General features: G+C 32.0%; 1 protein-coding gene and 1 long non-coding RNA gene across 5 annotated transcripts; one reads left to right on the top strand and one right to left on the bottom strand.

Annotated features, from left to right (window-relative positions):
• Positions 1–7,513: 7,513 nt before the first annotated feature.
• Positions 7,514–13,168, bottom strand: LOC105120530 (uncharacterized). Of its 4 annotated transcripts, XR_841345.1 has the most exons (6): positions 12,791–13,167; positions 12,585–12,712; positions 12,357–12,469; positions 9,236–9,421; positions 8,366–8,521; positions 7,514–7,736 (listed from the first exon to the last, which is right to left on the bottom strand). XR_841345.1 is itself a non-coding variant. In XM_011018778.1 (5 exons), the coding sequence occupies exons 1-5, from the start codon at positions 13,120–13,122 to the stop codon at positions 8,492–8,494; spliced, it is 789 nt and encodes a 262-aa protein (XP_011017080.1). In that variant the 5' UTR covers positions 13,123–13,167; the 3' UTR covers positions 8,176–8,491. The 4 variants fall into 4 exon arrangements, 3 of the variants coding, with proteins under 3 accessions (XP_011017080.1, XP_011017081.1, XP_011017082.1); XM_011018778.1 differs by lacking the exon at positions 7,514–7,736 and having other exon boundaries at positions 8,176–8,521; XM_011018779.1 differs by lacking the exons at positions 7,514–7,736; positions 8,366–8,521 and adding an exon at positions 8,557–8,601 and having other exon boundaries at positions 12,791–13,168.
• LOC105120529 (uncharacterized) lies at positions 9,429–11,409 on the top strand. The gene is made up of 2 exons (XR_841344.1): positions 9,429–10,046; positions 10,087–11,409. It is a non-coding gene; the product is annotated as an uncharacterized LOC105120529 (long non-coding RNA).

Here is a 13,168-nt window from a genome sequence, read left to right on the forward strand (position 1 = left end):
TTATGAAATATGATAATGATTTTTAAATTCAAATAATTTTCATTTGAATAATGCATTGGAATTAATATAAAAATAAATTATTTTCTTTAACTAAAAGGGTTTTTTTACTTTATTTTTTATTCACTACATGAATTAATTCCCAGCCTCGCTGATGTCGTCTGGCCTAGTTTTTCTCCCTCTCTTTTTTTTTCATGTAGCCACCTGCCGGTACGTCTGGAGACTTCTTGCCATAAATTTTCAAACTAGTAACATCAAGAATTAAGAAATTAATACGACGCAAGGAATTCTTTATCATGTTGCTGTGCCTCAGCAGTTCCTTCCCATTGTTATCAACATTACACATAGTAAGATTGCGATAAATGTTCCCCTCGAGTGTTCTCTCTCGTATATTAGGCAATATTACCTTCTAGTCCTGGTGTTTGCACGTCAGGGCGGGATTATTTTTTGTGTATAAAATGATTTTTAGATGTTCAAAATGGGGTGAATAAAACCATGAAAAAATAATCATGGTAAATTTATAACCACAATAATCAAAATTAAATCAATTTATGATATCATGTTAAACTTTTATATATATATATATATATATATATATATTTGCTTTACTTAGCAAGATATAAAATTTCCACTTGAGCTAACTTTGTAATTTAAAAAAGAAATTATAAAAAGCTAAAAATATCTTGTCTCAAGGTTTTTTTTAAAAAGTATTTTTATTGTTTTACCATGTATTTTAATTGTTTGTTATTTTTTATATTTGTTTAGATACTCCTTAACTTAAATTATATTAACCAGAAAATCATTATGAAAATACAAAAACTCCTTGATGTGTGTGTGTGTAACATACTTCTTCCTTTTCAGTTGAGAAATGTCAAAAAGACTATATGAAAAGATTTTAATATTCTTGAAAGTTAGTTTTAAGTTTTCCGAGTGAAGTAGCAAAGTGGTAAGTATACTATTCCAACCAATAATGCATGCAATAATTTTAGAGCTATAGTAGTTTTTATAGGCAAATTAGGTTTTGTTAATAAGATTGCGATGGCAAGAGGAAACTGGGCAGAGTCTCAAAAGTTTTCCTAATTTTAAATAATAATAATACTAATTACACCAATACAAGCCGAGGATTGTTTTGGAGGAAATACACACGTATTTTTGCATCCTAAGAAATCATACACAATTTTCTCTTGTGATTGGGAGTGCATGATTGTCCATACACTCGGAGAAAGCCATCGATATGCAGATTATATTGTTAATCTTCGTTTAAAGATCATGTTTGGCCAAAATTATTGAATATACAGAAGTATTGGCACTTGACATGAAGTGTTTTAAGAATTGTTAATCTTTGTCTAAAGTTCGTATGTAGCGCTGAATTTTGGATCAATTTTTTAACTAAATTAATTTAATATTAAAAATTAAAATTTAAACTAAAAAAATAAAAAATAATGAAAACTAATTGAGTTAATCACAATTACCTTGTCAAATCTAATATCAAGATTTTTTATAATTTTTTTATTTGATTCTTGTAAAGTTAACTTGTCTAATCAAGTCAAATCTAATATCAAGATTTTTTATAATTTTTTTATTTGATTCTTATAAAGTTAACTTGTCTAATCAATAAAACTGAGATAACTTTACATTAAAAAATTAAAAAAATAATTTTTAAATAACCTAACATTGAAAGATAAGATAAAATAAAAATCAAATAAAAAATAACATTGAGTTGTTGGTGGCTGAAATTAAAAAAAATTCAATTAAAAAATAACACAAAAATAAATCGAATCAAATTGGATAATTTGCTGAATCTAGAATAACCTGCTGAACCTGCAATTTAGGTTATGAAATTACAATAATTTTATAAAAAATAAATAAAAAATAAAAATCTCAATTAAAAAATATTAAATAAAAAAAAATCAAATTAATAAAGGTTAGCTTATCAAACCACGATTAAAAAATAATAACTAGTGAACTTTGTAAAAAGACTACATTACCCTCAATAGATATTCAAATTATTTTGTTTATGAAGAGGAAATCATTTTTAACCTTTTTTTTTATATTTAAAAGTGTTTTTGAAAAAAATTAATTTTTTATGTTAAATTAATATTTTTTAGTGTTTTTAAATTATTTTAATATGCTGATATTAAAAATAATTTTTAAAAAATAAAAAATATTATTTTAATTTATTTTAAAATAAAAAAATTAAAAAAATAAATACAATCACGATTTTAAAATAAAAAAATTTAAAAAATAAATACAATCATGGTCACGTATTGCCATGTTCTATGATTGCAATACATCAATACCGCCTCATTGCTTTTGATCACCCCCCGCTTACACTATGTTTTAGTAGTAACAACTTGAAATTAAAAAATTTGTTTTTTTATGATTTTAAGTTTGAGTTATGTTGTTATTAATATAATAAATACTAAAAACTTATATAATTATTAATTTTAAAATATATTGGATGAGTCAAAATACATAATAACTGGTACAAACATACATAAGCACATAATTGGATTCAGGTGGAGGTTTGTCCATCCAATTCCAAACTCACCCTTTTCAGATAAGGAAACAGAAATAAAGGAATCTAGATATCAGATGATATGTATAATGGTTTGTGTGTCCCTGTAAACCGCCCCTTTCTAATTCCCACGGCTATAAAACCAATTAATTAGCCATCCATTGTAAGAGGCTAGTGCGTTGTAATCTCGATGGAGGAGAGAAGAACCAGATGGGAAACATAGAATTGGAGAAAACAAATCTTGACCACCTGAAGGCATAAATCTTAGTCAGAAATGGGGACCTTCCAAGTTACAGAGGGAGGAAGATGAAGAGGAAGAGGTTAGACAAATACTCCTTTAGAAAAAAGACAAAAAGACAGTGGAAAACAGTTGCAAGACAAGCCTGTGCTGAGTTTCATTTTAATTTAATGAGCTTCAGGACATGCAATTCCAGCTTTTGAGCTGGCATATACTGTATTAAAACCCAAGAGACAATAGAATGTTTCTCCAGTATTTTTATGTGCAGAGATTAACACGGTAAGAGCGAGTGGGCAAGTGTTGGTGGGAGCAGTGACGGGATTTTGCTTAAAACTTTTACCAGTCTTTTTTTAAGGAGGATTCAACAGAAGTGTTATCTTCTGAAGAGAAAGAACACTATCCTTTTTACTGGGGGGGTGTCAAGCGAGCTCGCATAATCACATCACAATATAACCAACCTGCAGTTACCAGTAATCTCGGTAATAGAATATTGGGTATCTGACGTGCGAGGAAACAGAAACAATAAATATTTCAATATTAGACAATGCGCTGCTACAGCAGACATGCATAAACCTTGTGGAGGTGAAGTGACTGGTAGGGTTTAATTTTTCAACCTCTTTAATCTAATCCTGAGGCCCAGTCCTTTTTCTGAGGGAGAGAATTTAATTTCACAAGTAATGAGATTCACGTGAGACCACAAAATCCAAAACAAAATCCTATAGAAGAGTGAGACCACAAAATCCAAAACAAAATCCAAAACAAAATCACAACAAGAGGCCAATGCCCAATGAGCGTGGCCAGCAGAAGAAAGTGCGCTATGAGATCACTGGAAAGGCTAGGTGGCTTGAGAAGGACAATAACAATAGCTGTATCTCCCTGCGCCAAGCTGTTGATAAAATGCTTTATTTACTCTATGCTTACGAAAAAGAAAGAGACCTTGAATTGAAATTGCCCAATAAAAAATTAAAAGTAAATGAAAGAAAGAAAAGACGCAGCAGCAGCAGCAGCGAAGGGAAAGAATGAGAGAGACCTTAACACTGACTCTCATTTAAGGCTCCTTTACATGCAACCCTAGAGCATTTACCTCTTCCAACCATGCATTTTCTGTTTGTCACTATTCTCACCTCTCTATCTCTGCTAGAGATGACATGTCAAGATCCAAGCCCATTTGTCAAGTCTCAATCACCTGAGATTCTCTTTCACACTACCCTTCTCCTGTTTCCTCAGGGGAGGTTTCTTGCTCTTACAGTCAAGGGACAGCTAGCTAGGTTTTGATCAGCAGAGCAACCACTAGCTTCTTCTTCAGTGAAAAATAGACCCGGACCCTAAGCAAGGCAGGACTTGGCATTCAAGTCTTTAAGCAAATTAGTAAAAGAAGCCATCTCAGGACATACCACCCATCCTAAATGCTCTTCAGAGTGCCCAAGAATGAAAATGTTTTCTGAACATACGGTTGAAAGAGTTCTATGCACGAAATCGATCAAGAAGGTGCGTGGGTTCCCATTGAAACATCAATTTCGCACTATTATTTTTCCCTTATTGCCAACAACTTGTTCACAATGGTCAGCGTTGAATGTTGTGGCTACACGTCCATGAAAACATTTTTATCCATATATTTGCCTCTCTGATCGTTGAGTGGACAATACAACGAGGATATTTCTTTTTATAGTATTAGAGCATGATGTTAATATAGCATCTTGAATATAGAAATATAGTTTTGTTTTACTATATATGCTCCAATGAAAAAGGAGAAAGAAATGCTTTACCTTTACATTTTCTTTTGTTTTTTTTTGGGATATATAGGAACAACATTTTTGCCCTTTTATTTATCCTTTTAACTCTGGTAATTGAGAGGAAAAAAAAGAGCTAAAAGGACAGTTTTTTGGTTTTGGCTTCTCTTTTGCCTCCTGCGTTTGGAGATATCCTTAAAGCTTAATATCACAGCCGAGGAATGTGACCAGAAAGAGATCCCATCACTCTCACTTTAAGCCCTTTCACATGCAGGATATCTGTGTACTTCTATTCCCCACTGTGTAACAACAAGACATGACCGGTTTGCCATTTTTATTTTCAATTATTTTTTTTAATATTTTTATATTGTGTTAGTGTGTTAATATCAAAAATAAAATTTAAAATTTAAAAAAATAATTTTAATATATTAAAAAATAATTTTTATCATAATCAAACAATCAACTTAAAAACTTGAATTAAGGTACTGATCCAACTCAGACCTGCAGGCAGGAAAAGGAGCCCAATTTGGATTCTTACCCGGCTCATATGCAGAGCTTGAAATTTGTATAAAATGTTTGGTCTTGGACTAGGAACGACTACGAAATAAGTTTTCTATTTTTTTTTTCATCTTTCTTGAGTGTTTTTCAAACTTGACACAAGTGTTGGATAGTTTTGAAGAAATAGCATTTGTAAAAAAGATTAGGAAAAGTAGCATGACAAATGAAAAACCGCATAAAGAAACTATAGTATTTAAAACAAAAACTAGCTATCTATTTATAAATAAAAAGATAACTTTTTTTTGCTAGTTTGTCCTTTTTTTAAAATTGTGCGAATTTAAAAAAAAAAACCTAACTTAAAATTGTGCGAATTTAAAAAAAAAAACTTTTCTTTTGCTGTAAAATAAGTTGACCAGAGGTTATTTGCTCTAGACTAGCAACCTACACGATGTGACTTAGATGATTAAAACCACAAGATTCAGCCACATATCGTGGTCAAACATGACTAAATACTTGAGCTATATACCAGAGTCGGAAGGTATATAATTAACAAGTGAATTAGCTTTGGTACTTTTTTTAGCTAGTGGGACACCTTAGGGATATGTTTCTGATTTAATTTTTTTTTTAAATTACGTTTGTTTATAATTGTTATTTTCAATATCAGTTATTTAATAAAAAATCATGTACAAATTAATTAATATGAACAAAAATCAATTAAAAAATTTATGAATATCTAATAGCTAAAAGCTGAAAATAAAAAATCAATGGAAAAAAAAAGATAAATAATTTTTAGTATTTCGTTATGGAATGAAAAATAAATTAAAAAATATTTTATTTTAAAAAATTATTAAAAAATAAAAACTAAGATAGATAGATGAAATAGAAAAAAAACCCAAATTTTATAAATTATTTCAGATAAAACAAATAGCAATACAAAATAAAAACTAAATTTAACAAATAAAAAAATAAAAAAGAATGAAGTTGAAAACAAATCAATTTCATAAATTATTTTAAATAAAATAAAAAAATAAAAATCAAATCTAATAGATAAAAAAAATTTAGTTAAAAAAGAGATAAGACAAAACTAAATAATAAAAAATAAAAATTAAAGTTGATATAAAAAATTAAATTAAATTTTAAAGAATAAAATATATAGTAATAAAAAAATAATAGGATTTTTTTTTACAACTTTTAAAAATTACATTTTGCCCAAAATAATTTTTTTTATAAAAACTAACTCATTTTTTTTTACTTTAAAATATTTTTTATTAATTAACTTTTTTTTAAGATAAACAACTATTGAAAAAAATTAAAAGTAATTTTTAAAAAATTACTTTTCATAAGACAAATCCTTTATAGTAGCCCTTAACCCTTAACAACACAACTACGAGCTCAGTTGGTGCAACTAAGATCCTTAACAGCACAACTAAGATTTTAATTAATTATGCTACAGTAATAGCTCAATCCATTTAAATTTTAAAAATTTACGCTACTGAGAAGAACGCAATTAGCACAAATCTTTAAATTAAAGAAAAAGAAAAATAATTGCATGAATAGCTATAAAATATTCATCCTTGTCAAGATTTGGAAGAACCTTTGAAATTTTTTTCATATTTTTTAATCTTCTTTTTTTTAAGATTCCGTTACTCCTAAGAATATAACTTTAAAATTTAATAAGTTGTGCTGCGCACAATTAAACTGTGTTATTGTTTTTTTTTTCTCTCAGAATATGATAATTTGGAAGCTGTTTTATTTAAAAAACCAAAAACTGATAAATCTCACATCTAGGGCGATTGGCAGTGTATGTATGGCACTGCAATCAGAAAGTATTTATAAAAAAATTTAAAAGTTTTTTATTTTTTTAAATTAATATGTTTTTTTATACTTTCATATTATTTTAATATATTTTATAATAAAAAATACTTTAAAATATAAAATCGTGGTTTGTAGTCAATCGTGATAAGCCCTCCTTCAGCAATGCTTGTCCTTTTTCAAATATTTTTAAGTAAAAAAAATACTTTTACAAAACACTCACGATCATGCTGTCACACAGCACCACAAAACGATCAGAGATGGTACTTTTGCTTTGTGAAACGTCCAATCAGACAGTACCACATATAATTACAGAAAAATCCTCTACCGCTTTGCCTGTTTGGAAACCTGGGGATCCATGATCTAATGTCTTAATAAAAAAACGAATTTTTTCATAGGTAATGACAGACCCCCCAGACCCAGACGTGGGATGTTTTAACTCTATCGCGTATTGGGATAAAGATGTCTTGAACTAGATGTACCTGAAACGACAAGCCAAGGACAGATTCTAGTCTTTGGCTAATCAGAATTTCATGGTTGTTTTGACTGGAGAAGGGAAAATGTTCAAGCGCGTGCCCAGCAAGCATCACTAACAGCCTAATTATTTTGAAGTTTTAAAAATATTTTCAGATAATTTTTACATACTAATATCAAAAATAAATTTTAAAAAATAAAAATATATATTATTTTAATATATTTTCAGAACAACTGCTAACAGACTTTAAGTGTAACAGAAGAGTGGGGCACATTTTACAGGGAACCAGAAACGAACCTGAAGTGAAAGGAGGGATAGAGGAAGACACAAAGTTACACTTTCGGGCACTCTTGGGCTTATATCATGAGCGGCCCGGTGTTACAAACTTTCGACACAGAAAAAGGAAACATAAAAATCTTCTGATCATAGGTGAACAAAGAGCGAAATCCTTAAACGCCATCTTGAAACCTGTCTCAGGTCAGAAATACCTCCAAATTCAGTCAATTCCTCAACATTTCAGAGTGACCAAAAATCAGTCCAAAGGCCACTAATATTGTGTTAAATTGTGGAATTAATAGTTCAAATATCAATTCCAAAATGTTAATTGCGCATCATCTACAGTGCATACACAGTAGCTAATCAGGATCAACATATTTAACAGAAATATGAAATGGTATCACAGGATCAACATCATATCCACAAAAATGCATCATCATTTAACAGAAATATGAAACGGTACCTATAATCAAAACTCTAGATTTCCACAAGGCCATCAAACATTAGACGCTATGAACCGCGACTTTGGTACATACCTCGACGGCACTACTTTCCCACTTGATTAATTGATCATAATAATAACTTCAAATTAATCCAAAATAATTTGTTTTTTGTTTTTCAAAGAAAAAAATTTGCTGCAGCAGATTTTGATATTAATGAATCTAGAAAATTACAGCATTATTCCATTCTATATACCCCCGACTAAGAACAGAGGAAACAAGCATATTCAGATTTCAGAAAGATTTAAGAACGCTATGGTATTGAAATTCAAGTCATAACAATCATAAATTCACATCTAACCAGGATTTTGTTTTCCATACCTGTTACAATGGTAGCTGGTAAGTAAAATGACAACTTATTTAAAAACTGAATAGTGATGATGCCTTGTGACTTGTGAGAGAATAACCCCTCCATCAAATCACATCACATCTGAAATGGCCATGCTGTCACCACCTTCGTACCAATGATGTGAGCAACTGCAAAGATTCACGTGCAATTCTCCATTAGCAATAAGTATCTCAATATATTAGCACAATGGGAGGAATCCAGTTTCAATCTGTAAAGAGGAGAAAATGCTGATACATTTTGGTGAATCATCCAACATTAGAGGATGAGATATACACCTATTTTCAATTGGAAATTCCTTCTGATTATTTGAAAAAAAAAAGGGGATAAATTGGAAAGTTCACGTTCCTTTTCCTTCCAAGAGTAGTCTGCCATGAGGGTTGGCAGAAGAATGAGAAGGAAAAGGGGAAGGCCTCCCTGATAAGTTGTGGTTACAGTTGCTGTTACATGGTGAAAACTGCATGTTCACCCCTTTTCCAAATGTTGATCTCCTTTAAAACAAAGTGAATCATCCCCAATTCAACAATGCTCCATTTCTATCTACACATTGCTCAACTCGGAAGCTGCAGTTCAGGGAATCAGTATTTAGGTATGGAATGCTTCAGAGGCATTGTGGTTCCAGAAAAAGAGCAGTTCAATAAAGAGACCCTCCAGAGCAGTAGTTATGGCGTTCAAGGAACAATCACTTCTCATATGCTCATCTAAGTATGGAATTTCAAGTTCCATTACGCATAATAAGATAAGATTCTTTACAAACAACTCTCCTGGGTTGCAGCGCAAAAAGCTCCGGCTTCAAGAATTCAGAGATTAAAAATTTCTATATATATATATAAAAAAAAGAATACCTCAAATAGTTCAAATGGGCTGCCCTGCCGGTATACATCGTTCTTCTTACTCTCATCATTGGAGAGAACTCTAGATAATAGCATCCTCCATCCAATAAGTAAAACACCTGTGCTTCCCATTGTTACTAATATAAAGGTAGATGGTGGAACGTGGCCTGATGATGCTGCTCTTATAATCAATCCTAGCTGCCAATCAAGCAAATGATAGAAAACAGTTCAGTCAGCCATTCTTTTCTGTGCCTGCTTGACAAATACCAATATAGTTGCAATAATACCTTTTGTTATTTAATAATTTTCAGCCATGAAAGTCACTCAAATAGCAAGCTATGTGAAGATAATTGAAATGAATATTATTGAAAAGGAAGGAACCTGTTCAGATAAGAAAAAGCCCTAGACACCTTCTACTGAAACATGAAAATGTGGTTTATTTGGTGGTGCATCACGAGCAACAATGAATACAGATAAAAATAATTTCTTCAACTTGGTAGCTGGCACACGATTGTAAGAGAAAAATGAACTCTTAAGGCCTTTGATTTTTATCTTGAAACAAGCAAAAGCAGCATCTATATAAGCTAATAGAAATCTGTGCAGCACAATCAAGGATAATCAAATTGGCCATCTAAAAAAGAACATTAATAAAAATGTAAACCCTTTAAAACTGTTATATAATGAATTATATAGGAAGACATCTACCGAGCAGTTTGAAATCACTGGGCTCTCACTACTTACATGAGGCATGGAACAGGTTAGAAATGCAATTTAGCCTGGTAAGTGAGAGGTACGATTGTTCCACAAAAGGGTTGCTGCAGACATATATTCCACTGATTTATTCATTTTAACATCAACTCGACTAAACCTCAGTTACCAATTGTTGATTTCTCTTTATTAGATGTACAACTGAGACACGGAACCATGGCATGGTGCAATCTTGTTCCACAATCAAAACAGACAATAAATGCCACCTCTTATAAGACGCAAATAGAATTCCTAATTTCTTAAACCTAGCAGCCAGCATGGTATTGTAAGAAAACATTGAAAGCCAAGGTTTTTAATTTTTATCCTAAAACAAGCAGAAGCAAAATGTGTATCTGGGAACAGAACTCCACGCAACACAATAAAGAAGTACAGGTTAGCCATCTAAGAAAGCACCTTAAAAAAAATCAAAACCCTTTATATATCAAATGCTCTAGCAAGACCTCTACTGAGCATTTTGAGATCGCTGGGCTCTCAGTACTTGCATGAAGCATTAAACAGATCAGAAATGCAATTGTGCCCTGTCACATGAGAAGAATGGTTTTACAATATAGAGCCTGATATAGAATAAAATTGCACCGGATGCATGATTTTCACTTCAACTCAACTAAATATCAGTCAAACTAATTGGGATGGATGTTTTCATATATACAATTATTGACGTTGCTTCATTAAATGTACAATAGGCAACTTAGAGAATACCAATTGCCTCTTACTCATTATCAACGTAAGACATGGGATACTCTAAGACATTCCCTGCTTCATAATAGTCCCACATATAGAGCATAGGCTCTAAGTCAATTAGCAATAGACCAGTAAGTCTCACAATTTAAAGAAGGGTAGCTGCTCAATAAAGAGGCTCCAAAGTTGAAATTCTAGATCAGAAAACACTATAGGACACACCCCATTGTAGCCATTGATGGAATCTAATTTGTAATCAACGCATTCAATCCTGCACCTGCTAAAGTCTAGTGTACAAACTCCTATGATCGTCTTGATATCATGTGCTAAACAATGAACAGCTCCATTCCAAAGCCATGACAAGGGACAACCTTATTTGATGAGAATCATCAAGAAAAAACACATGAACCGATAGAGGTGTCAATTGAGCCCATTACAAGGTCAAGGGCCAAGAAGATTAAAGAGGCACTCAATGTGCTTATTCAGGATATTTAGGTCAAGTTAAGCTTTCAGACTTCAATAAGGGATGATCAACCTATAATTAATGTAAATCCACACAAGAAAAGGAATTGAGGAAGTGACAAGGACATGGAGGGGCAGTTTGGGCTTGGTTTCCTCATGGTTTGCAGATTCCTTTAGGAGTTGAACAAATTTAAGTTGGATTTTAGCTTTATTTTTTTTAGTACACAGTTTTACACAAACAAACATAATTATCTATTCAACCGTTGAATCAGACTGAAGTTTTGATAGAAGATTCCATAAGCATTATTTTATACAAGATTAAAATTTAAGTTTTGTTAGAAGATTCCATAAGCATTATTTTATACAGGATTAAAATTTTGTAACGATTAGACATCAAGAAATCATTGTGATAAGATTCTGAAGTTACTATGTGAAAATTGTATTATTTTTCTAGTTGTTTTAAGATTTTGTTTTCTATTTGAATTGGTAATCTTTAATTATTTTTTCAGTCTTGTTTAGGATGTTTTTACCTGGTATAAATAGGGCTATTTAGATTGTACTTAAGTTTCTTACAAACTTCGATTTCATAATAATATATCGTGTGAGATTGCTCATGCTTTAGGTTTTTCATTGAATTTTTCTTGACTTATTAAAGATCAACTGTCTTTATAGCACTCTTCCTGTACTTTTAGTTCGTGATTCATTACAATCATAGGATTAGGGTCTTTTTAATCCAATAATTTTGATGCCTTGGTTCAAATAATCATTGTGTCAAGTTTTTTATCGTAATCTGATTTTAGCTTTCTTGAGTGTGGGTTCAATAGTTCTTACCCTCCGGGATCACATTATAATCTCCTTTTCTTTCTTGTCCATTAATCTGCAAAATATGATGATGCCTAATACATCAGAGCTGTTAACCAAGGGTTAAGTTCAGTAACCCCTCCACTGAAATTTATATGAATACGTGAAATCACGAATAATTAGAATAGCACTGGACAAATGGGGAGTAAAAGTTACTGCCAAAAATTAAAAGTGTGGGTAAACTTTGAGATGACACGAAATGCCCAGGTTATGAGATTTTACCATTAGATGCATTTATGATTAGCCCACGGGCAAAATATAAAATTCTAAATAAGAAAGCAAATTAGCATCTGCACTCGGGAAATCCTCCTAATAACAATAGGAAATAGATAGGCAGCACCTCCTAGCAGATAATGGAACTTACAGGAATCCCCGTAGCCCATGATTTGGCAGCAGCAATAGCAGCCTTAGACAGACCATTCATTCCACGACCATCCTCACCATAACCCCCAAGGAAGTAAGCACCCAGAAACCACCCTGCTCATCATTAACCCACATTAACTCCCTTTAAGCAATTGAATTTAAACTTTAAACTGAAAAGAAAAACATGCAAATAGATTATTTAAAAAAAAAAAAAACCAGACATGCGTACCAGCAATAAAAGGATCAGCAGTGCGTAGTGTCTCGAAGTCAAAAACAGAGAAACCATGGCTAAACCTGCCAATTGCAGAGAACAAGAGCAAAGCCAACACGTCCCCACCAGCCAGCAAAGCCACACGACTGCCACGTAGCATTAAAAAGATTAAATGACAAGGAAAAGGCCCGTAAAATCTGTAAATAAAAGAAGATGAAAATTACCCCCATTTTTCAAGACGCCCAGAAGAAGTGGGTTTCTCGAACTGAATGACACCTTCTAAAGGAACATCCTCTTGGCCCACAAAAACAGTGTCGTTGGGCGTTGGAGGAGAGGGAGCTGGATTGTTGGTGGAGAGGGATTGTTTGGTTGCAGAAGTGGAATCTAAACCTCCTTCGGGTTTGGCAAGAGTAAGGGGGAAGGTTGATTGTTTTCTGGAAATGAATTTGGGTTTGGTAGAGTTCAAGAATAATGGTGGATTTTGGGGGACGAATTTGAGTGGAGTGCGTCTTTTGGCCGATAAAGCCCCTCTTGGAGCTTGGCTTAGCAGCAACATTTTTTTTTTTCTTTTTGGTTAACTGTCCTTGCGTTGTTAAAGGATA

This window comes from Populus euphratica, unplaced genomic scaffold (genome assembly GCF_000495115.2).
Source record: "Populus euphratica unplaced genomic scaffold, PopEup_1.0 scaffold6.1, whole genome shotgun sequence".
In the NCBI taxonomy this organism is placed as follows: Eukaryota; Viridiplantae; Streptophyta; class Magnoliopsida; order Malpighiales; family Salicaceae; genus Populus; species Populus euphratica.